Source organism: Corvus hawaiiensis, chromosome 12, assembly GCF_020740725.1.
Source record: "Corvus hawaiiensis isolate bCorHaw1 chromosome 12, bCorHaw1.pri.cur, whole genome shotgun sequence".
NCBI classification, from domain to species: Eukaryota; Metazoa; Chordata; class Aves; order Passeriformes; family Corvidae; genus Corvus; species Corvus hawaiiensis.
The window spans coordinates 14194279-14221027 of NC_063224.1; the positions used below are offsets into that span (position 1 = coordinate 14194279).

Consider the following 26749-nt stretch of genomic DNA (forward strand, 5'->3'; position numbering starts at 1 on the left):
GCAGCTTGTAATCAGAGATAATTCTATTACAGCTTGTTGGCTAAGTGGGAAAGGAAGGCACAGATTAAAACTGAAAACAGATTTGCTTCTACTTCTCTAGAACTTATTTCCTTCTTAGGTCATCCAGCATGTTGGTATCTGTTCTCTTTGTATATTTGTCCTCCATGGACACAAACTTACGGGTCAGAACTCTATTAAAAGAAAATGTATTTTACACAGGGCAAAATAAAAAGGAATTCATTAGCTGAGGACCAAATGCACGAGAAACATAATTTGGGTGCATTGTGGCTGTATATTTAACTGTGTAGGTAGAAAAAAATTAAAAGATCCTAGATCTAGGGCTTCACAAATATGCCTACATGGACTTCATGGCAATGTACACTTGTGTAAGTAGGTAAGGTGTTTTACAGACTGAAGTGAATGGCTCTGTGTGCATAGCATCAGGTGTAGAAACAGCGCTTAAGGCATAAATAGGTATGTGAATTCTGATGGAGGATGAACCCTCCTGAATGGTCCTTTTGTGTCCATCCACTGTTCCCTCAATTCCTGTGCTAAAGAAATTGGAAACACAAGAAATTCCCAATGTGTAATATTCCCGTTGTGTTGAAGCAAATAACTTGCAGCAGTTATCAGTGTCACTGAAAAACAGAATAGCACTTGGATAAATGGCAGTCTTGTCATTGCTTGGCTGAAGCCAAGGTGCTGTCCTTAAGTTACAGCTAAAGCAAAGTAAAATTGGATGAAAATCAGCGAAGGAACAAAGAAATGCAAAGAAGGGACTGTTCAGTGACGCCAGAGGTCTGGCTGTCATCTTGTATTGTTTCCGTGCCCTGGAGTATCTGTTATCGGTGATTCAGGAAGTGAACTGCTGGGATATGGATAGAACTTAGTACTGCTGATAAGGCAGTGAAATGATTGAAATGCCTGGTGTAGTGTCAGATAAGATGAAATGCCTGGTTTATCATGCAAGCAGAATTCTAGCAAGATCCAGGGAGACTCTGCAGCTTTATTCAGTAAAAGGCTGCAGGCTACCAGGGTGACCACCAGACAAGCCAAACAGAATGGGGACTTTATATCAAGAATCTGCCCTGCACAGATCCCTACGTTTGAGCATGGGAGGATTTTGTGTTTCTGATTACATAAAGAGATTTACGGTAAGGGACTCCTTAGTGCTTTATTGTAAACCTGGTTTGAAAGTGAAAACTTTCTGGATGGCACAGATTTGGTTTCTGTGCCTTTTATAACATGCTCTGTGTGTCTGACATTCTTGGCCAGGTTGTGCAGCCTGTTGGCTTGCAGAACACCTGCCAGTGTCAAGGAGGTGTTTCTGAAATGATGACTGCGGCTTTGCCTTCGTAAATAAATTTACTTTTCATGAGAGCCTTGGCATATTAAAACTTTAATTCTGACTGGAATATTTGTTGTATAGGATGGCAGACTGACATTCACGTGATGTGGAGGTTGGTTGTTACAGCTTTTTGCTTTGGTTGTCATATATGTGACATATGTGAGTTTTAAGACAACGACTCTGTTGGGCAGGCTGACACTGAGGTGATTTAATGAGCAGCCAAATTCTGCATTAGCCCATTTGACCTGTGGTAAAAGCAGTGTAATCACCTTGAGCGGTGGGCACTCAGTGCTTCAAAGGGTGCTCTGGGGTAGTCCTGGAAAGCTGTGAGATCAGAACCCCACTGTGCAAAGGTCTGAGGGAACAAAGCAAAAGAGAGCTGTGTCCAAAGCTTTCAGCTGATGGGCAGAGCACAGACCCTGTAAGCGCAGAGAGACGTGCAGACGCCACTGGTGGAAGAGAGAATGGGAATCTGCTTTTCTACCTTTGTAAGCTACTCATTAAAACCCACTGTATTTTCAAGCTACCTGTGAAGTTCAGTTTTAGTTGCTACCATGGTAGGAAGTCTAGGTTTCAGCAGCTTGTTTGCATTTACCTACTTTTTGAGCTGCTGAAAAGATCAGTAGCAGAAAATGTACTTAAGCAACTTTAAAAAGAATTCCATGTACATATAATAATTTTCAAGAAATTAAAAAAAAATAATTGTAGTAGTTGCATTTTAAATTAGAATAGATCAAATTGTTGTGGGGTTTTTAAAACTGTTCTCTTTCAAAATTTTGAAGAAAGGATTTCTTCATGTATTTTGTTCAATAACAGCTGTAATGGGTTTTCTTAAAGAGCTTGTATTTGTAATTATCTTTGTGTTTTAAAGAGCCAGTGGAGTAAATGAACTAAATCAACAGCAATAAACCAAATTCTGGCTCGGTTGAAGAAAGGACAAAATTTCTACTAATTTCAAAAAGTAAGATATTGTTTCAAAGTCTTAAATTCCTCTAATGTAATGACATGTAGTGGATTTAATAGCCAAGAGTATAATATGATTTTTTTTTATCATATATTACATAAGAAACAGAATGGCTCAGAAGACCAGACACCTTTCATATCCCAGTGACTGCATGCTTTGTTGTCTATTTATGGCAACATAGCAGAAAAACATTTTGGTCTATTAATTTGAATATACTACTCATCTGTTCCTCATGTTGAAGAGATAATGATGTGTTTAAATTGTTTGTGTTCAGCTTTTTGTTAAAGGTAATAAACAGCCTGAAATACATGCAATTTTCTCTTGCTTTTTTCTGAAGGAGTGCAAATGGAAGATATTTTCAGAAGGACTACAGAAGGTGGCCCTAGAACCATAAAAACAAATGAGCCAGGGTTTTTTTGACTAGTCGTGTCTTGGGGGAAAATAAGTCAGTACTGCAGTTATCTGTCTCCATAGCATTCTCTGGCTTGGCTCTGTGCAGATCAGAGTTAGTGTTTTGCAATGAAGACTATAATGAGATTCAGAATGTCTCGTTTCTCTGTAATTGATCTGTTGGGTGACTGAGTAATTCTTTGATACTCATTACTTCAATTTCCTTTTCCGTAAAATTAGTGATAATGGTGCTTGTCTTCTGGAAGCACATTAAGGTAAAAGTTATCCACGGGTAAAAGTTGTCTTAGATTTAGTTTGATTCATTGGTTTTCCTTGTTCTCAGTGCACTAACAATCAAAACCAACTTTGTTTTGGATGTCTCACATTGGATTACATCGCTCTGGCCAATTTACCAAACTCATTACGTTTATCTCTTGGAAAATCATTCTTTGTTTTGTTCACAAAGCTAGTACTCAAATTCATGGAACATTGCAAAGGGAAGGATGCTTTTGGAGGATGTGACCAGCAGAGAACATATAAGGATGAATAGTCTTGGACCACATGTGCAATTCTCAGTAAAGCTGGTGAGAACTTCTCTAATGTGTAAGTTTAACATTAACCCTAGTGAGAGCTCTCTTCTCCCAGTGCCAGCCTACAGGTCAGGGTTGAGACTGTCCCAGCAGGATCTGCTGGGTGTGTGTACAGTTTTGATGTCGGTAGTTGCAGGGGGGAACCTGTTGTTTGCATGTTTGTGGGCTGGAGTCTCCTGGTGCAGTACCTGGGGATCTGCCTGCTGCTGCTCCAACAAGGGGCTGGCTCAGCTGACTGGGCTGTTGTGGAAGGATCACAACCCCAGGCAGCTCTGTAACAGTGCCCTGCATGTTTTTACAGATTGATTGCAACTCTGTTATTGCTCAGAGGTACAGTGGAGGGGGAAATCGGTGCTCAAGCAATAAGATGAGGCATTTTTTGTCTCTGAAATTAATTGGGCTCTTAGGAGAGGCAGTGATAGGAGTGTTCTAACATGTGCCTGAAGATCAAGTCGCCTGTACTTCCTTCAGGCTTTTCCTTTCAGAACTGAACAGCTTTGATGTTCACCTACATCAATCCTTTTAGCCTTGGTGGCAATGCTGTCTTTCTTCTGCTGACTTGCTGGACCTAACTAGGACACAGACACTTAATGAGATATTTGAAGTTACCTAGTCATTCACATAAATTAATCTTGATGCTCCTTTCCTCAGTCATGTTTATGGGGGGGGTATGCATCCCACTCTGTGGGGGTTTTTTGGAGGGGCTAATATCTTGCTGCTTTTCATACTCAGAGTTATTTTTTCTGAGTCATGTGTAGAATTATTTGGAACTCCTCAGGTAGTGTTGGTTCACACCTTGAACTTCGTGTGATTGTTTTCAAATGTCTTGCACTGTGCAACAATTACCTTTGCTTTAATCTCTTTAAACAGTTGTCTCCCATTTTGTGGATGCTTGGACAGCAGAGCTGCTGATGGAGACCAGGCCTTGGTACCTGCAGTTCAGGCTCCTGTTTACCTGGGAAGTCACTCCTCTCTCTCCTCAGCAGAGCAGCTCTGGGATCCAGGCTCTGGACAGTTCATGTACTGCAGGGCCCAAACAGCCCTCCCAGGGTCCAGATTCTTGGCAGGCTGTGTGCACACTGCTGTGGAGAGCTCGCAGACAGGCAGACAGACTGAAAGAAATGAATGGAAGAAGGAAGCCATTCTGAAGGTTTGGGACTTTTAGAAAAATACATGATTGAAAACTTTCTGACCAGCTCAGTTGTTAACGCTGTTTCCCCAAGCTTTGTGGGAACTCAAGAGGAAGATGTCACGTGCTCCAATTTAAATTTTGCACCATAGTGGTCTGCAGTCTAAATATACTCTATTGAGTATCCTTTCAGACAGTTCATATCCCAGAAACTAAAGTAGTAAACTATATATAGTCTCTGACATTACAATCCAGGTTTGTTTTCACCTTCTCCATGGCTGAATTGAGACAGCAGGAGCTAACAGGTCCTCCTGCTGTTGTCTTCTATATTTGTGGCTCACCTTTCACTCTCTCATTTGTGTCCTTGTTTTGTTGTTCAGGCTTGAGCAGTCCATATGCTTTCTGACTGACCCATCTTAGGCATACTTCTGATTTCAGGTCCCCAATGCTTCCCTTCAGAGACCTGATTCCTGCCAGCACTGTCATTGCGTGTTCACTGATATTGTATGGGGCTGGGTAGAGTTGAAAAGAACTGCCCTTTTTCTATAAATGACTCTGTTCTGGAAGTTTTCTTGGTGGGTTCCTGTTCCCAGTTTCAGCTGAAGTCCCCAGGAGCCCAGTGTAGGAAGCTTCAGGGTTCTGGTTAATTCTCAGCACCTCTTTAGGAATCAGCACAGCTTGAATCACATCTTCCTTGACCTGTCTTGCTATAAAAAGAAAACAGTTTGCTACAGATTTGATGACTGACCGACTTTCTTGTTTCTGGGTTTGCTTTATGCAGAATTATCAGGTTTAGGGCCAGAAAACACTGGCACAAGCTACCAAATGGTTGTGGGTCATCCCACTGCATGAGGCAGTTGTCACCATGGCCAGCAGGGATGGCTTGTCTTGGTAAGGCAGGTAGAAAGCTGCCAGTCATTGCTGTGGGCCTCGGAGCTTGTTTTTGTGGGCACTTTTATCTGTGTTATGGTCAGCACAGAATCCACTTTTCACTGGATTCAGTTTAGACAAACTTTGTCAGAATTTTCCCTTTTCTTCTTTTGTGGTGGAACAAGAGCAAGAGGCCCCGGTATTTCACTGTTTTCAGGGACTGTATGAAGAGACTCTTGCCAGCTGTAACTTGCTTAACCTCTCTGCGGAATATTGCTGCAGTATTTTCCAGCATCCAGCCCTGTGTTTTAACTCCTCTCCTAATTTCTTGCACTGAGAGGATCTTGTGCTGTAATTGGATTTCTGGCTGGCACTGCCCTACTACCTGTTAGTGACAAATACTCATGGTATCAACTAATATGAAATCCAAACAATTTATATCCTGGATCTTTTATCAGCACTGTTATTTGCTTGCTTTCCTCTGAGTGATTTTTGGCTTTATGGTGCCAGGACTTGGGGCTGTTTTTGTAGTCTAGCACTGATAATCAGTGTGTCTGCGTTTACACTACAGCTGTCTCTGCAATGCAGCTGGAGATCTAATAGCAGAATTCCAAAATCGATGATTTATTAGTTTTAATTCAGGAGCCTCCTATGAGTGCAGAGAAATGTCTGTGTAGCTGAGGAAAATTCATACTCTGGAGTCTGTAGACGGCTGATTTAAGGTAACAAGGTGATTCAGAAGCAAAACTTCCTGAGTCCTGATAGAAGCCTTGCAGAGAGGCACTGGGGGGGTACTTAGTGTTTTGGGAGTGGAAATGGCTGTACCAAATGTGCTCTGGATTTCTGTTTTTACTGGATATTTGTACTGAGATACTAACCTCAGATGTAAAAATAGATCACTGTGCTAATCATACCCCTGGAGCCCTAATTCAAGGCTTCTCATTCACACCCAGCTGTTCTTAAGCTATCTGCTTTACAGAGATAAACTTTAAAAATTGCTTTCTCATTCCTTGCTCTGAGAAGCTTGATTCCTGTTGTTAGTTGCTTTCTGCAATTCCACTGGCATGTGATATAATGCTCTTATAGGCAAGCTTTTCTGTAGATCACATTCTTTTGTTTGTTTCCTGTATACTTCTTCCAACCTGGTGAAAACTACTGTTAAGTTTAGCTGGAGATGTTTTTCACAGATGGATGCAGCAATTTCTCTGCTTTTTGCCAGACATTGAAACATTCACCTGAAGGAGAGCAAGTGGCTTCTATCTGAGCTTTTAATTACTGAGAAGAGTTTGCAAAACCACTGCTTTTTGTACACAAACTCTTTTATTCTGAATCTTTTTCAAAGTAGTTTGTGTCTAGACTAAGCCTGAACTGATGGTTATTCCTGTCTTTGTGAATGATGTCAAAGCAAAATATCAGCCAGATCTAAATCAGCAGGTGAATACAGCACATAACAGACTTCATTATAGGGCAGATAAGTATTTACTTGATCTAGAATTTCCTTAACATCGTGTTTTGGTTTTTAGTGGGGAGTAGAAATGTCAAAGAGTGTTCTTACTTAAAAAAATCCCTGTGCTGTTAAGGTCCTGTAAAGACCATTATTAGCAAGGAGCAGTGACCACAGTGCTTGGTGCTTGTTGTACCACAGTTGGGAACGTGAGAGAAAAAATTCAGTGACTGAGGCTCCAGCTTACACAAGGCCCGACATGATGGCAGCAACTGCTTTTGTAAGCTCCACCTGGGAGGAGTTTCCAAGGGTGTGGGGCAGTAGCCAAGGCATGCTGGAGTCCAGTCGGATGGTTTGGGAGGCTGGAGGCTGCCTATTGCAAGGCTGCCTGTGAACACTTCCATCACTTAATTCCAGTGCAATCCAGCATGATTTGAGGTGCTTGTGTGTTTTACCTGTCAAAGACCTAAACCACTGCAGTGTAAAATTGTGCTCGAGGTGATGATACCTCAGTCAGTATCCATGAAGGGCGGGGGGGGGGGGGGCTGGAGGACAGAGTTCTTGCCTTTTAACCATGGGAATTTAAGTGGAGAAGCAAATAAAGTAGTGTAATATATTCTTGCAACAATTGTCAGTCATGGTGGTGGGAAAGGTGAAGTTGGAAATGATGGTTACAACATGGAAATGATTAACAAGTTAGTACAGCTCTGAGTGTGCATTCTTGTTGGTTTTTTTCAGATTTGAAGCTAAAAAGATCTCCTGAAGTAGGAAGGGAGCAGAAGTGCAGAAAGCACAGTGCAGTTAGGGGATTTTCATCTTCTCAAACAAAAGCATGTTGCTGGCAAAGCAGAGGCTTTTCTGAGGGATTTGATTTGAAGCCAGTCAAATTTCAAGTCAGCAAGAACAATTGTACTGGTTTTAATGTGTTTTGGAGCAAACTCTGGATTATGTAAGTTTGTTTTCCAGAAAAGTTGACTGTCTAGTAATAACCCCTTCTTATGCAACAGGTATGTTCCCTATATGTCTATCATGAGAGCCCTATCCCATTGCTTCCGTGACAAGAATTTCCTTTTACTGATTTTATTCCTGTTGGCATTACTGCACAGCCAGGGCTACTCTTCTGTGTTGTGGCAGATCCCTACTGACTTAGAATTACTTGTACCTGAGCAAACTGCCATTGACACAAGAGCATTTGGCAGGTGTCAAGTGGGCCTCAGGGCTCTCTGCTGAGCTCCCAGTAGTACTGAGAAAGCATCTTGTAAATAAGATGCTTCTTGAATCCTAGGGAAGCTTTTGTGGCTTTAAATCAGCAGGCTTTATGAGGAACTGACTGCATTAGATATAAAACTGCTGAAATTCAGAGAAAGCAGGAACAGCATGACTTTTTTGTTCAGTTTTCAGAGGAGAGGTCGTTGTTGGAGGGTGTGGAGGAGTGGGAGCATGAATCCTTACCACTATCCCAGGGAAACATTCTCAGTTGCCACTCTTCTGCTCCAAGTTAGTTAAATAGTTTAATAGCTGCTTAAAAAGAAAATAAATTGAAAGGATGAAAATTCAAAGTAATGAGCTTCTTAATGTTTCTGTGAGTAACAGACTTGGTGGTGAGAATAAGCTCTGGGGTCAAGTGAGTGAATGTGGATGGACAACAGGTGCACTTTTGGCCTCCTGAGAGGCAGAGTAACCTGGTGGAAGGACTGCAGGCAAATGGTAAACAGTGTTATCTAGAAATCTCATCACTTTGATGTAAATGAAATGTCATAATTGATCTGTTCAGCTCTCTGCTGTCAGCTGCCTGACTGAGATGCATTACAGTAGTGCACATGATCTGGGGTTCAGTAACCTATCCTTAGCTGTGCTGCTGCCTGGAGATTTTTCCTTAGATTCAGTTGTCTGAAAAATAATGAAATGGAAGTGGGGGAGGAAGTCAGGACTTGCAAGGGTATTTCCTAATCTACTGTGTTATCAGCTTTCTGTCATTAAATACATAGAAACCCCAAGTTTCTACAGTGGTGGCTAAGATTGAGTGTACCTGGCACCACAGTCATGTTGTGACAGAGATAATATTGAGTTGTATCATGCCAGGGTCACTTGGGGATACCAATAGTGTTCCACAGATCCTTTTACTGGGCAGGTGGATTTCAACCAACAGTGACATGAGTGGTACATTAAATGTGGGTTTCTTGGCCTTCTAAAGCTGGTATGGCCCAGTTCCCGGGGTGATCTGGTCCCAGCAGGAAAGCCAACCATTGGACTAGATGGATTTATCCAGGCTGTATGGCATATCCTGCCTTTGGAAGTTATTCCTCTGAGTTAGAGCCAATGCCTCTTTTGTATTTGCCATTGTGAGAATTGGTCTGTTGCTGCACCATTACCCTGTGGATATAAAAAGTTTACCTTCTGTGCTGTTCATGAGAAACTAGGTTTAATGTTTCAAAAATTTAGGTACCCTAGAAAGGTTCAGTTACCCTTTCATCTGCTGGGGGGAAAAGTAGGAAATTTATGTTAATGAGCTGCAGCAATTAGATGTAGATTAAGTAGATTTTCATTATAACTTGAAAAAGCTGAAATCTGGTTTCTAAATATGTAAAAGATATTTGCTAGGTTTTTTGTTGTGTTTTTTTTTTTCTGCCTGAGCAGTGTTTATCAGATGTAGCCAGATTGCTCTGAGCTTATTTGCTTTGGCTATTCCTTTTGTGAGCTCCTGATGTTTTGCCACATTGAGTTCTCCATCTTCTTAGAACTCTGTTGCACTGCAAACTTTCCCCAAAGCCTTTAAGTTCTCTATTAAGTTTTGGCTTTTTATAGGCCATATAAAAAGTTATTTTTTCATTTTCCTATGTATTGTCAGCCATCTCCAGTTTTACAATGTTGTTGGAAGCAATGCAACAATCTAATGAGATGATCTGTTTGAGCAGCTGGTTTTAACCTCTGTGACATTTCTTGTTTGGGGTATAAGTCTCTGCTGTCACTTCAGTACATGGTGTAGATTTTTTTTTTTTTTTACTTCTTGTTTTCTATTCACTCCATGTCTGAGGATTTTTTCCTTCCTTTTGGTCAGACTTAGCAGGGAGGAACTGTAACTAAACTGCTATATGATAGATTTTCTATGGTTAAATGTGACTTTTTCTCTTGTTTTCTGACACCTCTCTCTCACAACTGGGAGAGTGTGTGTGAGGTGAGAGCCAAAGAGGAATAAACTCTTCTCCCCCTTGAGAATAGAAGTCTCTTTGGCATCATTGGTTCAAGGTCACTTGTAGTTCTGTTTCTCCAGCATGTGTGTTCCTTTTCTCTGCATTCCTGAGATACCTGATACCTTGGAGGTGTTCTAAAGGGATCAGAGTTCAGTTCAGCAGACAATGGAATCAAGGCAGTTGCCTGCGCACTTCAGATCCCAGAGCTCGTTTTTTGTTGCCTGGAAGAAATGAACAGGAAGCCTCAGGAGACCAATGGTCATCAGAAACTTTGTTCAAGTTACATCCAGACTGGGATGGAGTCTTGTGGGTCACCAACCAGTTTTGGCAATGCCAGCTGGGGTGACTGAGCATAGCTCTGCTCTCTGCAGAAGTCCTGCAGCATTCCCTGGTATTTGTTGTTCATACAACACACTGTGAAATTTGGGGGTTGAAGATGAAGCACCGTGTGTTGTGGTATCTAAGTGCAAAATGTCATTATAAGCAGTAGCTCCTCACAAAGAAAAAGTGAGTTTAATAGGCTGTGGCACTTGTCACAACAGCTGTGCTTTTTTGTGATGTCGGGCATTTTAGGATTTTTCCCTTATTTTTTGGTAACTGTTGAAAGGCTTGGGACTGGCAATGGAAATAAATACTCTCTCCAGGCTGCTCAAGCAAGATCTGAACACTGGGCACTAAATCAATGTTCTGAACAACAATTGCCTGCTATTGTAATTCAAAGCAAAAGGAATAAAAGGGTTTTTGCCAGTATTTGAGCATATTATTGTTACAGTGGGGATACTGCCAACACGTGTATCAGACAACGAGCCCCGTGGAAAAGAAATATCTATGGACAGATTCCTGCTAGATGTTTCAGAGATGTTTATTTCCCCAGCCGCATGGCTGAGGATCTGCTGAGGAACTGCTGCAATCCCGGGACTGAGGGTCCCTGCCCACGCAGGGGAGCACAAAAAACCAATGGGGAATGAGGCTGACCAGGGGCAGGGAAACACCGTGCCTCCCCCCAGGGCCCCTCTCCCAGGACCACATGGCAGGGGGGGAGACCCCAACGTATTATCGTCCTGAAGGCAAGACAAACTGTTAGACCTGCCAGAGCCTTTTTTTCTGTTTGTGTTTGCCAGCAGTGCAAAAGGGGAGAGTGTGGAGGAGAAAATGAAAACAAAAAAGAAAAGCTGACCTTAACTTTGTGACAGATGTTTAAAACTTTTCACTTTGGTCCAAATGAGGTTTCTTTCTCTGTCCTTCACCCATCTGTAATTTTGCAGTTGTTTATGGATGCACAGTTTGATGTAAGTAGTGTAATAAGTCAAACAGCTGTATCTGAGTAGGAGGCAGTTGTGGCAGGATATTCCCTGTTCCTCAGACAACACTGGCAAGGAATATTTGCTGCATATTTTTAGCAAGAATTCTCTGTAGAGCATTATCTCAAACATCTCTAAGTGCGCTGTGTGAGCAGTTATTGGGTGGTGACATCTGTTCCATGTAGCTGGAATACACAGTGCGTGTGGCTGAATCCAGAGGAGAAAGGGATGGGATTTTTTTTTTGAAGCCCCACTTTTTGCTTTACACAACATTTACCACTAGTCCATTGCATGTGAGGAGGATTAAATCAGCAGTTACATGAATAATAACACTAGTTAATAACAATTGGGCAGCATTCATGCTTTTTGCTCTCAATAGTTAAATAACTAAGAAGGCAGTTCCAGGTTTTGAAGGAGTCCTGTTTGCCCCCAAGCATGCCCAGAGGCCAGTTGTGCTCGCTGGTTGTACTTGCATGGTTTCCTGGCCGTGTGCTGTGCCTGGAATAGCACATTGGTGGTGGCAAGTTGAGTTCTGAGTGTGCAGTTGGGGATGACTTTCTGTGGCTGTTTCCTTGTTGAAGTATTTGCTCTGCATTGTCTGACTTTAAATACAACACTCTAATGACTCTACCACTTTCTTTTTGTTCCTAAGAGGACAACATTCAACAGGTACTCTAGATTTAGTGAATTATATTGGTTGTTTCTATCTTTTGTCATCAAGCATGTTTATAGGCTTGAAAGAATTAATTACTTGGAGGTATTTGGCTAAAAACTCTCATTATTTAAACGCAGTAGTAGAGTTGCAAGGCATTCATTGCCAGTGTCCTTCAAGATAGAGCTGTATATTTTACTGTGTTGTATGGGATATCACAAAACTTACACCATTCTATCCCCACCACCAGTGACTTTAAAATACCTTTTTGGTCAGGAGAAGTGATATGGCATGAAATGCCAATTTTTCTTCTAAAGTCATTGCTTGGTATTCAAACTCTCCCGTGAAGGTGATGAATAGTCCAAGTCTCACAGCTTTTGCTGTGTTTGGTAAAGCTGGTTATTGGCCTCTAAATGTCACAGAACCACCAGGTTGGCTATAATTATATGATGGCCTTGGTAGATGTAACACTTTTTTTACTGTAAAGGTAAAAATTCTTGTCTTATGGAAGTGGCAAGGACTCAACATTGTCTTGAGAGGGTAATTTTAATGCTGCTGCTACTCTGTGGGAAGGATTTTAATGTCTAGGATGTCCTATCTCATACAGGAAATTCACTTTAAGAGTGACATTTTCTTTCCATATGCCCCTTACAAAAAATGAGGAAGGGACTGGAGACAGAGGGATGCTCAGTATCCCAAAGGCCGGGGCTTTGCTGTTGTTTGCTGTCAGGACTCCTGTGGCAGCAGGGTTTCCCCACTGTTCTCCTCCCTGCTCTACAAACGGACCCGGGAAAACCAGACACTGTCGTGTTACAGTGTCACATCTGGCATGGGACAGACTGCTCTCTCTTGATGCCACAGTTCATCCTCTGTGGCAGGGAACTGACTCCCCTTCTGTGTGGTATTGTAAGGGTGCATTCATTAATGTTTCTAAAGCATTCAGAGCTGTGGCAGTCGAGCCTGTGCAGTGTGAAGTGACTCTTTCTGTTCTCTAGGGAATGTAATTTGTGTAGCAGATATGTTGTGATTCAGAAGTGAAAAGCAAGTCAGTAACAAATTGTTTAAGATTTATGATTTAATGATTTCATTGCTAATAGTTTGACTAATTCTGCTGTGCCTTCATAATGATTTTTTTTTTTTTAACTTGGTTCATTTTTATAACCGGGGAGAAAGATTTAATTTTAGAAGTTTCAGTTGACAAAGACATGCTGGTGCTAGATACGTATTTCAGATCATTGTCATTGTACTCTATTTTTAAATTCAACTGCCAGCCAACTGAAAGAGCACCCTGTGTTGATGCTGGGTGTTCTGCATCCATGCTACAAAGCTGAATTCTTCCAAGCTGAAGCACAAGGCCAGCCAATTTACTTTTATGTTTTTCCTGTTTAATGAAGGGAAATGTTCTAGCACCTTTTCATTATCACAGAACTAAAATCGGTCATGAAAACAATTCCCCTCCCTCCAGAGGCCTGTGCAGGCATTGGCCATTGTTAAGATGCTTGCCTATCAACAGCCACTCGAGAAAGAATTTTAAATGGTTTTGTGACGTCAAGGAGGCACAAGAAAACATAGTCTGGTGCCAAGTTGCCTCCATCATTGAAAGCCCACAGTAAGAAATAGATAACACAGAAATAAATCTTTTGTGCAGTAGCTATCTCATGATACGTTCTAGTGACTCCAGTAAGTGAGCTTGTCTGGTATAGGAATAGCTGAAGAAGATGAACTTTCAGAGCCTCATTTTCTAATTTATGCTTAATGAAAAGCCAGCCTAATCTGTTTGACTTCCTGCTGTCTGGACACAATGTCTGCGGGGAGCTTGGACCTCGCAGAGGGAAACGCCCTGACAAAGTTTCAGCCTACAAAAGTGAGCAGTTTAAGTACGGTGGACAAAAAACTGTATCTCTTGAATGAAAAGATGGACAAACTGTTGCATTTCCAAGAAGACCTGACAGGCAAACTGCAGCAAGTTGACAGAAGCATTGCTGATGTAGGAAATGGCAGTAACAAGCTCACAGTATCCCGAGCAGCTCCTGATGACACAGATGCAATGCAAAAGGGCCTGAAGGTACCGGACAGTGCTGCCCAAGCTGACGTCCAGAGCATATGCTCAGAAGTGTTGAATTTGATGAAAGCTGCCCAGCTAGATGCCTCCAAGCATAAGGAGAGGCTGGCAAAGATAGAGAAAAGGGTTGATACCCTGGATAAAGTTATTACATTTGTGGGAGAAGTATTAAAAAATTCTAAAGTAGTGGATTTCATTCTCAAAGGCATTGTGCCCTGGAAGAAGGGGAGTCTGCTGGAAATCCCTGTTGAGGTTGGTTTAGTTTTACTGTTCTTCATTTCACTTTATGACATAGCAGGGCTTTAAGCTCTCCTGTCAATCTCTTGCATGATGTTTAATTCAAGATTTCTTTTCTATGTTGCTGCTACAGGTTACTGCTGGGACCTTCAAATTGCAAGGCTCTTAAGGCAGGGAGCAAGCTCAAAACAGTGTCTGAGGTTCCTGAAGGGTGCTGGGCAGTCCTGTAATGAGTGTGAGAAGGAGATTGCTACTGTAAAGGAAAATTCAGCTTCTACCGGTGCTCAGAGCTCAGCAATGTCACCCAAATTAGTGACTGAATTGAGGCCCCAGAGAAAAGAATGAGTAACATACTAGAAGTTTGGGTTGTTTTTTTTTTTTTTGAGAGAAGCTTCTATTTCTTTGTTCATTCACAAATTCTGAATCCACACCAGTTCCTGAAACCTGTGCTGACTTATGGTCATGTTACTGAGAAATTTATGTTGTCCTTAGACATCTTAGTTGTCCTTAGCTACATTTTTTTGATGCAGCTGTGACTTCGTCAACTCCATTGACATCGTTCACTCCTGAAAACAAGTAGTTCTTGTGTTTGCAAGTTCCCAGACATCCGTTCCTAAGCATTTCTTAATTATTGAGGACAGGGAGGGAGAAACAGCAAGGCCAATACTTAACTGATATGGTATTTTGAAATAGATTAGCCTTGTTTTTTAAAAGTTACAGGCATCTGGAATTAGTTCTTTATAATGGGAGTTTCCATTTTTCACTATGGCTTCTATCCCACCATGGGGACAAAAGGGAGGAAAACTGCAAGAGCTGGAATATGTTTATTGATTCCAAGAATCTGGTTGTATGTAGAGATGTGATTACAGTAAGGAGAATTTAGCTCAAATGAAAATGTCCATTTGTATCTTAATCCAAATATTTTTTACCAAAACTAAAATGTTTTGATGAGAAGGTACATCTAACCCTTTAGAAGAACAGGGCAGTGCTTGATGCCAGTGTAACTTTTCAGGCTTTCAGTGCTCTCCCTTTTTTAAGTGCCAGCGGCTAAAGTGAGCTGGCTGTTAGGAGACAGAAGAACTTATAAAGTGCTTCAATGAGTGTTGAGAGCAATAAATCATGCATTAGTTATCAACCTAAAATCTGGATAAAGCTCATACTTCCAGTTCCAACTTCAGTTCTACAGGTTTTTGGAGAAATGGAAAAGTCTCATATGTTTTGGGTAAAGCTGTGTTGTTACAGTCACTGTCTGCAGTCACTGCAAAATGCCTGGAGACAGATACTGTCCTTTGCTTGATTTTGTGCATGGGCAGATAGAAATTGAGAGGTGAGATGACCTGCTGGTGACAACCTGGTGGGCTGGGATGGGGTGGAGGTCTGTGTCCCAGGCTCTAACCTGTGCCTTGGTTGGAGAACAGTCAGGGTGTACTGGGTGAGCAGTTTTATGGCAAACTGCAATATGACCATCATTGTCCTCCTTTTTTGTTTCTGGTCATGAACACTTTTTGAAATTGGAGCGTAAGGTCAGTTATAAGACCTTAAGATAAGTCTGTGCTTTGATCACAGACTGCTGAGTGATATCTGAACTAGGCTCGAATTAGTGAGGCTCTGTGTGTGTGTACGTGACCTGGCTGGAAAATGTGGAGCAAAGCACAGGTGAACTTAAGAACAAATTACCTTGTGCTGAGCCATGTGCTAACTTGGGTCTGGTTTTTGCAGCCTGCTGTGTGGTAGCAGCACAGACATGGCCAAAGAGCTCCACAGTTGCAGGGGGAGCACAGAAAAAGAACTTGCTGCCTGCTTGTTCCTGCTTTCCAGCCTTTGCTGTTTGTAACAGGGCGCTGCTTATCACAGGCTGGCTTGGGATGGGCTGGGAGTGGGGAGGCTGTGTTTGCATTTCTGGGTGAAGCTGTTTGTTGACAGCATTCCAGGGATGCCGTGGGAATGCTTATGGAAAAGTTTTATGGGGTTGGAGTCAACAAAAGACTATGAATTGAGCTTCTTATGTTCCAAACCTCTAACTTCTTACTTAAAAACCAGAGAAAAACACACTGGCATTAAACTGTCACTTACCCAAGGCTTTCTTTGCATGTAGGATTGTGCAAGAATAATGTTCACCCTGGTCATTGTTGCAGGTTTGCTTAGAGCTGTAATAAAAAGGGTAATGATTTTTTCCTACTTTTACTCTTTGGGTGTTTTGAGTTTTTTTTTGGGAAGGGGGAGATGGGGAGGCTCTGTGCAATTTGTAGGGTTGGTGCATGAAATCCTTAACTGCTTTTACTAACAGGTGAAGGGCTGATGTGCAGCTGTCTTGTAATCAGTTACCTGCAGAAATACTTTACATGGTGCTTATTTGCTTGTACAAATCAGGATAGGAGGCTGCTCATCACTAGATTTTTTAACTATATGCCAACCACAGGAAATACTATGCCTTTTCCTAATTTTGTGTAATGCTTTTTGCTAAATAGTGTTCGGTTGTAATTTGATTTCACATGTATTGCTGTGTGAAGTCTTTAGTGGTCCTATAACAAAATACCTCTCAAACTAATTGGGGGAAAAACACTGCTTAAAAATAAAAATCTGCTTCCGTTTTTAATCTGTTTTTAATCATTCTAAAGGTGACATGTGAAATGTCAAGTACATACACAAGAGTTACCATAAAGCTAGAGGCTCTTTTTTGGTATCACCTCTATCAGGTCAAATAATAAATTTTTAGATACCTTGAGACAAATATGTTTTGACAAATACATTCAGAAACATTACTTTTCATTCTGTCTCTAGCTAAAAAGCTACAGAAATACAGTGGCATTTCTTTTTCTACTGTGTCATGTTTCACATGTCATACTTGTTAATCAATAGGAATAAAGATGACAGGAGGCAAAAACTACGACAGTGAAAATTTTGGAAGGCAGTGAGCTAATGTATTAATCTGTGTTATGTTGTCTTAAAAGGATGCCTGCCTGCAAGGGCAGGGGGAGATTGGAAGAAGGAAGTGAACACAGCAGTGACTAATAATTCATAAGTTAAGAGATGTTACTTTCCAAGTTACAGAGTCTGAATGCCTACATAGTTGGAGGAACCTGGTGGGAAATAGACACTCTCGGCTGTAACTGTTATTTCTGTGTTCCCCTGTCATTTTTAGGCCAAAGATAAGTCTGAGGAGAGTGGTGCAAAACCTAAGCATGTGCTTAGTAACAGAGGAACCCAGACTGAAAGCAAGAAGCCTCTGGAAGGTATGTATCCCTCCAGGCATGCTACAAGCTTTGACTCTAGAATGTACAGCAGACAAACTGGAAATTAATAGCCTACTATTTCCCACTACCTGAATTACTCAAATGGAACTGAGTAACTTTGCCCCTCAGTACTGGGAAAATAGAATTGTTCTCACCACCTTCACATGATGATTTATCCCCAGGATCAGGCACCACAAAAAGCTAGAAGACACAGAAATTAAAAGGAGCACCTTTGTTTAGCTGAAGAGGTGGGGGTTTTTGAGTTGGGTTTTGGTGAGCTGAATTCAGAGAGCAGAGCTTGTTTGGAGATACTGTGAAGATAGTGGCCATATCACATAGCAAACCTAGTAAGTTCTTTTCCATTAATATATCTGAAGCAGCCCCCCTCTTCACCCTCTCTGTAAAAGGGACGTGTTGACACTGGGAATATCTTTTTTTGATCAGCAAGTTTCATTGGCATGTCAGGGCCAGGTTCCTATTTAGGGTGCATCTCTCAGGGCATTGCCCTGTTGCATCCATTATTAATGCCTGTGGAGTTGCAACAGGGGTGAATGTGATGTTGAGCAGGCCCTGTCATGCCGTTGTCTTCACAAATTGTCAGTGAATCCTTTGCATTATGGGCAATCTCCTTTTTAGCTTCATCGCTTTGGAAGTGACAAAAACAAAGCAAATGGTCACAATTCTGACTCAAAAGCTACACAGAGTTGTGAGCAAACCTTGGTTGCTGGTGGTCTGGGCATGCTGAATGTTAATAGTCACAGCCATTGTCATGGGAAGGTGATGAATGCTGGGTGTGTCTCTAAAAGGGTAGAGGGTGTATTGGAATCAGGAGGGGTCCTGCAGGATCTACAGTGCCTTAACTACCCGTTATATTTGCCCACGGAGTGATTTCAGATTTTAGATACAAGGAGCTTGAGCCTTGCAGGTTTTCGTTTGCTTTAAGGAATCCAAGTTCAATCTGTGACACTGCTGGAAAGCCACAGAGCAGGTAAATCTCTGGTTTTAAGCCATGAGCATTAGTAGTATCTCGAGCTTGAGGGTGTAAGGATTTTAAACCTTTTGGAGGGTTTCTTGCTATCTTTTCAGGTGTAACTCTGTAGGTTATTTTGAGAGGTGTGTTGCTTTATTCTTTCTATGTTTTACCATCACATTTGCCAAGGATAGTTTAGTAATGGATTATTTTATTCAGAGACAAAAAGCGTGAAAAAGCTGGATGAAAACAAGGGAGCATGTGAGAAGGTGAACTCTTCTAGTGCTATAGCCCACAAAGCTGATTCCAAACCACAGCTTAAAGAGAGGACAGCACAGCAGCAAGGAGTAGAAAGTGCTGGCAACATACAGAGCTCTAAGAGCTCTCCACAGCAAAAGGACGTCGGTGTCAAAGCTTTGAATCAACGCAATGGTCTTCCCTTCGTACATCAAGATCATGCAGGCAGCCAAAATGCTCCTGCTAAAGCACAGAACGTGGATAGAGCCCCACGCCTTGATGAGTGCCACAGGCAGCTTGTTCATCAGAAACCGGGGAAGAATGAAAACAAACCTCCAGCACCGAGTGCGGCATCCCGGGAAGCTGTGCCCTCCACATCCCGGGCCATATCTGACACGGGGTGTGAAGTGACACATACCAGGTAATGGCCTTGTTGGTAGCTTTCTGTGTGACCTGAAACCTTTTCATGTGTTAGAAGGGAAAGAAGGAAAGCCAGGCCATTAAAGGAGGCAGCTCCTGCATGAGGGGATAGGAGTGGGGAGACTTTACGAGGGTTAAGGCAGAAGGCTCAAGGGGCCCTGTGTAAAGTTCTGTGCAACCCAGGAGTCAGATGGGAGGGAGGGGTTTGATGTATCAGCATTCTGTGTACTGACATAGAAAGGTGACCACAACAGAGGAGCTCAAGTAGTTATAAACCACTTAGTCCTTCCTTTATTGCTGGGGATGAAAGGAATTTGAGATATTTATTAGTATATGACAAAACCAAAGAACTTGTGTTTGTTGTCCTCAGTGTTTTCAGTGTCTTGGTCATCTAAAGATTGTTCATTTTTTCATTTAGGTGCTTCATAGTCCATTTTCCTTGGAATTCTTTATCTAGGATTTTATTTTAATCCCATTTATTTAAATTTTTAAAAACCCACACAACATAAAACAACAAAACCCCTCAACCAAAAGACTCCTGCCAACTAAACCCCAATAAATGGAACTTCTGTAGCAGATTGTAACTGCTAATGCCTTCTCTGTCTGGGTGGGTGGCTATAAAGTGGTTTATATATGTGTGTGGGGGGGTGATAGACACACTCATCCATACACACCTACGTGTGTTTGTATGATGTTGGGTGGGGAATTTCTCTGTGTTTCATGTGTTCAAATTTGGTGTCTGAGCCCCAGATTTTGGCTGGGGGATGAGGGAGGTCAGCAGGTAACTGGAAGGCAGAAGATGGAGTAAACCCCAGGGGCAGCTGCAGCCATCCTGCCCAGGGTACTGTCACGGTTTGGAGTGTGAAGTCACATGAGAGTGGTAAACGCCTCTCTAAAATGGATGCAACTTCTAATGAAGTTTGTAAGCCCACACAGAGGCGTCAAAGGAACATTGTGTTCCCCAGCTTGGAGAAATGCCCGAGAGTCCCACTGAGTTCAGGCTTGTCTAGATAGCAGAGGAAGTGTTTGCTCAGAGCTGCGTTCAGCTGCTCTCATAGCTCACACCAGAGCAGCTTAGATCCACAGCACAGCACAAGGGTGTTAAAGGTGCAGAAAATGAGACATTTCAGACTCTTGTTTTACGAAAGCAGAAGCATTTTCTTTTATAACATCTTTTGTAGTGAGGTTGCTCCACTGAAAGAGGCAATAACAACCTCTGTGAAAATGAGATACATTCTCTCCCAGACATCAGAAACTGTCTTCATTTGCCATTGTATAAAATCTACTTTACAACTTCAAAAGTTTCAATTCAGCCTCTGTAAAATCAGACTGTTCATGACGGTTGGAGCAGTAGCAGTTGACTCAAACATTATCACACAAATGCCTTTGATGGACTTTAGGAGCACAGAGAATTGGTTCTAACACAAGAGGAAAAAAAATCATTAAACTTTTCCAATAGTTAAAATGCCAAGGAAAATTGTATTGATAGAGTGAGAAAGTTTATCAAAGTTAGATTTTTAAGAGAAAGCTGTGGAAAGAATGCTATCACATCAGAAGACCCAAACCCAGCTGGCTGAGTGTGCAGGTCAGCCAGCTGGAAGAGGATGCAAACCATCAGATTTGTAGAGCCATATGAGCAGCCAGCTATTTAGATAATCAGCCTGTAATTTGGGAAGGCAATCACTATTTCTGCCCAGATGAGTGGTGTTTTATTAGCCCAACTGTAATAATTGCAAAAAGTGCTAAGCTTTCAAATGTGGGATTAACCCTTTGCAGGGTGAGACATTTTGTTCAGCAGAAGGGCAGACATGTAGAGAGATGAGGACACAGAAGAAGAATCAGTATGCTTTTTGGTGCTCTCCCCTTAGTGTTTGTGAGTCTTTCCCAGCAAGACTGGTACAGTTAGGTTTTATCAATGCTGTAGAAATTTGTGGGTTTGGAAACTTACAGATTTTTCTTCCTCCACAAAGTTACAAAAACCAGGCTGGCCACCTGCATCAATATCAAATTTCTCCTGTTTGTTCTGCAGGATATCCATCAGTGTGCATATGACTGACATGAAAGAAAAGATTGAGATGGCCAAGGAGGGAAACATAAGTGACAACAAAGGTAAAGGTCCCAAAGTGAAATCCACAGCAGCAGACTTGAAAGGAGTCAAACAGCTGCCTGACAAATTAAAACTTCAACAGAGCCCTAAAAACATCAGCTCCGAGCCAAATTCAGAAGTTAAAGGGGACAATAAGCAAAATGAACTTGCACCTCAAACAGGGAAGCAACAGCCATTCCTGAGCAAGCCCAAACCAGGTAAAAAGGCTGAAGAGAAATCGGAATTAAAATGCAAGCCCATAACCTCACAGAATACCTCTGCAAAGGAGCCTGTGAAAGGTGCAGGGGTAGAAGTGAAAATCCATCAAGAAACAGCAAAAGCAGAAAAATCTTCAACAGATACCAAGCCTGAGAGGAGAGAATCTGAGTCTGCATCTCCGGGGGGAAGCGGGCACGATACTCGGCAGTGTACAGGAGAGGCACCGGGGAAGACCAAAGCTCTGGAAGCTGGCAGAGCTCTTCCCACTCAGGGAGAAATTATCGGTGAGTTGTTCACAGTTACTCTTGAAACTTGTACATTGAGGATTTTGTGCCATATATTTTGTGCCTGTTGTATAGACAATAAGAGCAGGAGTATTGCTCAGTAGAGCCCCCATGTCTTACACTTCAAGAGCATTTTCCCTTGGGTACCTTTGACTATGTAAATAACAATTCACAGATTCTTTAAATAGTAACTTTCCTTTTAAAGTGTGTTTTGGGGAAAAAAAATTTAAAATAAAATAGGGTGAAGTGTATGTGTGATCAGAAGATGAGAATTTTGAAATTTTGAATTTTGAAAAAATCCGTTTTCTTTAGATGAAGCATTTTTTCCTTCAGATAGAGTGTGCAAACCAGGCGCATGTTAGCAACTCTGGACTGGAGATCCAGAGCACCGAAAAGTACTGCAGGAAATGTTTCTTACCATGGCCTATTTTGTTATTGGCCATGGATCTCTTGGTTCCTGAGGGACACTTGGTTGCAGTGTCTCAGGGAGTGCTCTCTCCTGGCAGCATATACATGTGTATGTTCCAGAATGTACAGAGATGGGCAGATGACCTGACTGCTCTGGCGTTCTGAACAGTGGCTGCAGATGAGTTGAAAACATATTAACTTGTAGCCTGACATACCTGGAGATTAATTATAAAATTGCTTTCAATGGGGGACATCAAAAATTGGTTTAATGAAGATTTATCCTAGAAAATCTTGGACATTAAGTAATCGCAGTTAACTAATTTAGCTTACCACAAACAGACTAAACTTAATAGTTGTAATGCTAATAATTGCAGCTTTAATTTGGAAATTGTCTCCAAAATTCTTGCTGCTAAGAGGAACCTCATGATTTTATCAGTCACTGTCCTCATTCCTCAGTGCTGTGTATTTTTGCTGGTTTTTCTGGCTGTCATGTAATGATTAAAAGATGATCGAGTATAATTTTTTCAAGCTTTCAGATAATTTTTTCAAGTGATCCTTTCTGTTAATGCATAAACTAAGATGCTGGTCTCCTAAGGGTGTCCAGTGGGTTTACTGTGTTAAAAGCAGAGAGGAGATTCAGGAGGTGGGATCCTGATCTCAGTTCTGGGACTTTATTCCTCATCTGTAAAAGGGAGTTAGCAGTGAAAGCCCCTCACATCCAGTGGGGTGAAATCCGTGGTGTGAGGAGGTGACACAGGGCAGTGATGTGTGCAGAGGTGTCAGTGACCAGCCTGTCCCCTGTGCAGATGACAGCCCCTCTCCTCCGGCTCCTTTCGAGCACCGCATCGTGAGCGTCAAGCAAGCAGAGGTGACCGCGTGCTACTCCGTGTGTCGTCACGAGGTCCTGGGGGGGTAAGTGTGGCTGTCCCCATGCTGTGCTGCTGCTGCTGGGGCAATGCAGGGAGCTGCAGAGCTCCACAGCTGGCCCCAGGGTGTGCGTGTGAGCGGCACAGACAGCTCCCTGCAGCCAGAGGGAGGGGGTTCATCCTGGAGCCCTTCGGGCCATCACAGCTGCTCCTACATCAAGAGTGTGCCCTAGATGGCTGGTTTCTGCCCCAGCTCCATTTTCAGATGCCTGACTGCCATCTTGGATGACTGGTTTTTTCATTTGTTACAATAATCCTGGCCTCAGTGTTGTGAGAAAAACCTGTACCCTTAAGGCAGACAAATTCAGAGCATCTGATAGCAACAAAGCCCTTTAAGTCAGGCAACTTCCAAAATCTTTTTTTTTTTTTTTTTGCTATGCTGAGCTGCATATTAAAGAAAACTGAGGAAGAGTTATAATTATTTTGACCTTATGTTTTGTTTTCACTCATAGGAAGTCTGCAGCTGCTTCAGCTTTTGTATTCTTGTATCCTTACTTATGTGACAAGAAGGCTTGATTTACACATTGATCCACATACAAATATGGCTTAATAAGTGTAAGCAATGTGATGCAACAGCAGGGAAGATGGTGTTTAGAAATCATCCCAAGGGGCATTAACGTATCTGTGTGACATGGGGTAGAATTTACAGCACGCCAGAAATGCAGTCTGCGGAGTGGCTACAGTTACTGGTTTTATGCTCATTTAAAAAGTTCTGAGATCAGGACAGAAATATCCTTGTTAATATACCCACTACCACATCCCTGAAGGACAGCGAGGGGGTCCAGTTACAGAAGGGAGCCAGAGCATGGCCAGGCCATCATACCTCAGCAGGACCAAGGGGGCTTAATATTTTAATGTAAGCACTGAACAACTGGCTGGAAAGATAAAACTAATCCTTCATAAGCTGAGAGAAAGAGGAGCTCCATGCTGCTGGCCACCCGACTCCGTTCACTTTGTACCGGGCTATTTTTGCTCATGATAAGAATAGTCGTAGGAGAGGTTTCTGTGCTGAGCTCTGCTGAGCTGGTTTCCCATCTTTTCCTTGGCATCCACAGGGGGCGTTTTGGGCAAGTTCACAAGTGCACGGAAATATCGACGGGGCTCAACCTGGCAGCCAAAATCATAAAAGTGAAAGGAGCCAAGGAGAAGGTAACCACACTGCTGGGAGCCCTGACCCTGCCCTCCCTGCCAGACCCAACGCCACTGCCCCAAGCTGCCCTGGGAGGGGCAGCTCATCCTTGAGTACCATCAAATACTGCAAAATCTTGGGCTTGGTGTCAATCTTCATCATCTCCTGTATTCATGATGAAACGTCCAATCCCCATGAGATCTGTGATGTAGCTGTTGTTGGACTTTACAAATAATTCTGTTTTGGTATGTTGAAATTTAAGGAGTGCATTTTGTTCATTTTTTGTCCCTTCGTTATTTTTTTCAGGAGGAAGTAAAAAATGAAATTAACATCATGAACCAGTTAAATCACGTGAATCTGATCCAGCTTTATGATGCTTTTGAAGCCAAAAATAATATCACTTTGATCATGGAATAGTAAGTTTAAATGATCTTGGGAATTGTCAGATGTTTGGGTTTTCTCAGGTCACTAAACGAAATAGGGAATGATAATTCTGAGCTGTGAAGAGGTGAGTAGTTTCCCCGCCTGAGAGAGAGTTGATCTCACTTTCAGAAGGAAATAACAATGTTTTAAAGGTAATTTCTTGTCAGAGCTCTATCTCTGACTAATTTTCTCTTAAGTTCCGTGCAGAATTAAGTTCAGTTGTCAGCTCGTATAAAACAGCTTTCAGTTTGAGAAGTTCCATTTAGTAAATTTTGTAGGTTGAAGACTTTTTTTGCCTTGACTAATAAGATGAGTGAATAACATATAGTTTAGTACTCCCTGTAGATTCTCCCGGTCCCATAGGATCACCAGGTCATGTGGCTTTGGGTTTGACATGTATCCCCTCAAATATTAGTGACAACATTTCCATTTTCAAATTTAGATTGATACTTAATTTCAAGAGAAGTAAGTCTCTTGAAGTCGTTGAGGCTACTGATACACTTAATATTGGATGTTTCGTTAGGACCCTCGATTACAGAGCCTAATTCCCAATTTGGAAATAAATTGGGCTAATGCAACATTTTAGGGTTTTTAATGCTTTTCTATGTCAAAATTTTAGTCTTGATGGTGGGGAATTATTTGACCGGATCACAGATGAAAACTACCATCTGACTGAGCTGGATGCCATCCTGTTCACCAAACAGATTTGTGAAGGAGTCCACTACTTGCACCAGCATTATATACTCCACTTAGATCTGAAGGTCAGTTGTTCGTGCTTTAGTGGTGCTGGTTTACAGAGTCTCTAATTACTGAGGAGTAATTTCTCATTTCATGGACTCACGTCATAAAGGAATAGACTTAATAGCTACAATGAATGGAGCTCTAGAGATTCATTACTTTTTTCCAATGTCTGTTCAGCAGCTTGCTTGGAATAGTAAAATGATCAGGATTCTGGGCTTTTGCCTTTCTTAAATCAGAAGCTTTTCATTCTCTGTAAGATTAAGCAATCCCCTTTTGTCATCAGTGACAAAAAGCCCCACCCAAAACCTCCTTGGCTAGAAGTGCCCACAGTCTTCCCTCCATTTCCCCTATCCCTTTGTAACCGTGTTCAAATACCTGTTCAATCATCTTCCATAGTCTGTGCTTTTTACTGCCTGGAACCAACCTGCAGCAAAATTGCAATGTTTTCCTAATGGTCCCTTAATAACTGATAATTTTTAAACAGAAATACAAACTGTTTTTTTCCTGCTTGTTTACACAGCACCTTACACAAATGATATTAGACCAGGTTGACTCGTAGACAGTTCTGCAGTTGTAATACATTTGGATCCCATCAACCCCTCATCCCTACCTTGAAAAATATTCTTATTGGGAAAAAAAAACTTGGGTGCATTTGATCTGTTTTGTGTGGCTTTTTATGGAGGGACATCTATACTATCCATCTTTTGCTAGATCTCTGTCTCAAACATTTAACTCAAAATACCATCTTCTCTTTTTGTAGCCTGAAAACATACTATGTGTAAATCACACAGGAAACCAGATTAAAATCATTGACTTTGGATTAGCAAGGAGGTAAGAAAGTTCAGTTGTGAATTTATTTTAAAAAACAAAACCAAATCAAACCCACAAACCTCTGACATGTTTCTGGTAGTTCTTTGGTGGGGGGTTGTGTTTTGATGGCTTTGTAATAATTCTGTGTGAGGGAGCTGAGCATTATGCTTTTGCAGGCATGAGTCTTCTGCTGTGTGCATTAATTATCTAATTACTTTTTCAAATAACATTTCTCTTGGATAAGGCTATACTACTGTTCTAATTATCTCAAAATTATTCCCCATGTAGAGCTTTTACTCTAGGGACACTGTGAAGGCTCCCAGAGACTTCTTGACTGCAGGGTTTCATGGTGCAGGTTCTAATTGTAGAAATTATCTGCTAAACTCTTTAAGTAGCTAAGTTGATTGAAGGAAAAAAAAAGAAAAAAAATCCCCATGTTTGAGTCATCCCATGTGAAACAGGAAACCCTCAGAGAAATAGGAACTTTTCTCCATTCTTTTATTTTGCTTGCATGAGTTTGTTAAGGAAAAGCTGTGAGAGCATGAGTCCATTGCCCTAGAATAAAAAGGAATTATTTCTGTTACTATGACAGTAAGACAATAACATTTATCTATTTATTTTTAAACCCTTTGAGGTTTTTCTTAAGCTAAAAGCTGGTACATTCATGCCTATATATATATATATA

The 26749-nt window shown here is 41.7% G+C and overlaps 1 protein-coding gene across 4 annotated transcripts in view; it reads left to right on the forward strand.

Annotated features, from left to right (window-relative positions):
• The first annotated feature begins 809 nt into the window (after window positions 1–809).
• MYLK3 (myosin light chain kinase 3) overlaps window positions 810–26749 on the forward strand; it is a 32458-nt gene continuing 6518 nt past the window's right edge. The window contains exons 1-10 of one of the 4 annotated variants that reach the window (XM_048316674.1): window positions 1209–1836; window positions 16274–16339; window positions 17321–17411; window positions 18601–19039; window positions 21068–21627; window positions 22842–22947; window positions 24017–24110; window positions 24397–24506; window positions 25133–25274; window positions 26015–26085. In XM_048316674.1, coding sequence (XP_048172631.1) covers window positions 1813–1836; window positions 16274–16339; window positions 17321–17411; window positions 18601–19039; window positions 21068–21627; window positions 22842–22947; window positions 24017–24110; window positions 24397–24506; window positions 25133–25274; window positions 26015–26085 — 1703 coding nt within the window. In that variant the 5' untranslated portion in view covers window positions 1209–1812. Of the gene's footprint in view, window positions 1155–1208; window positions 1837–13396; window positions 14194–16273; window positions 16340–17320; window positions 17412–18600; window positions 19040–21067; window positions 21628–22841; window positions 22948–24016; window positions 24111–24396; window positions 24507–25132; window positions 25275–26014; window positions 26086–26749 lie in introns of those variants that run through there. The other 3 variants (XM_048316670.1, XM_048316673.1, XM_048316672.1) reach the window with 3 other exon arrangements.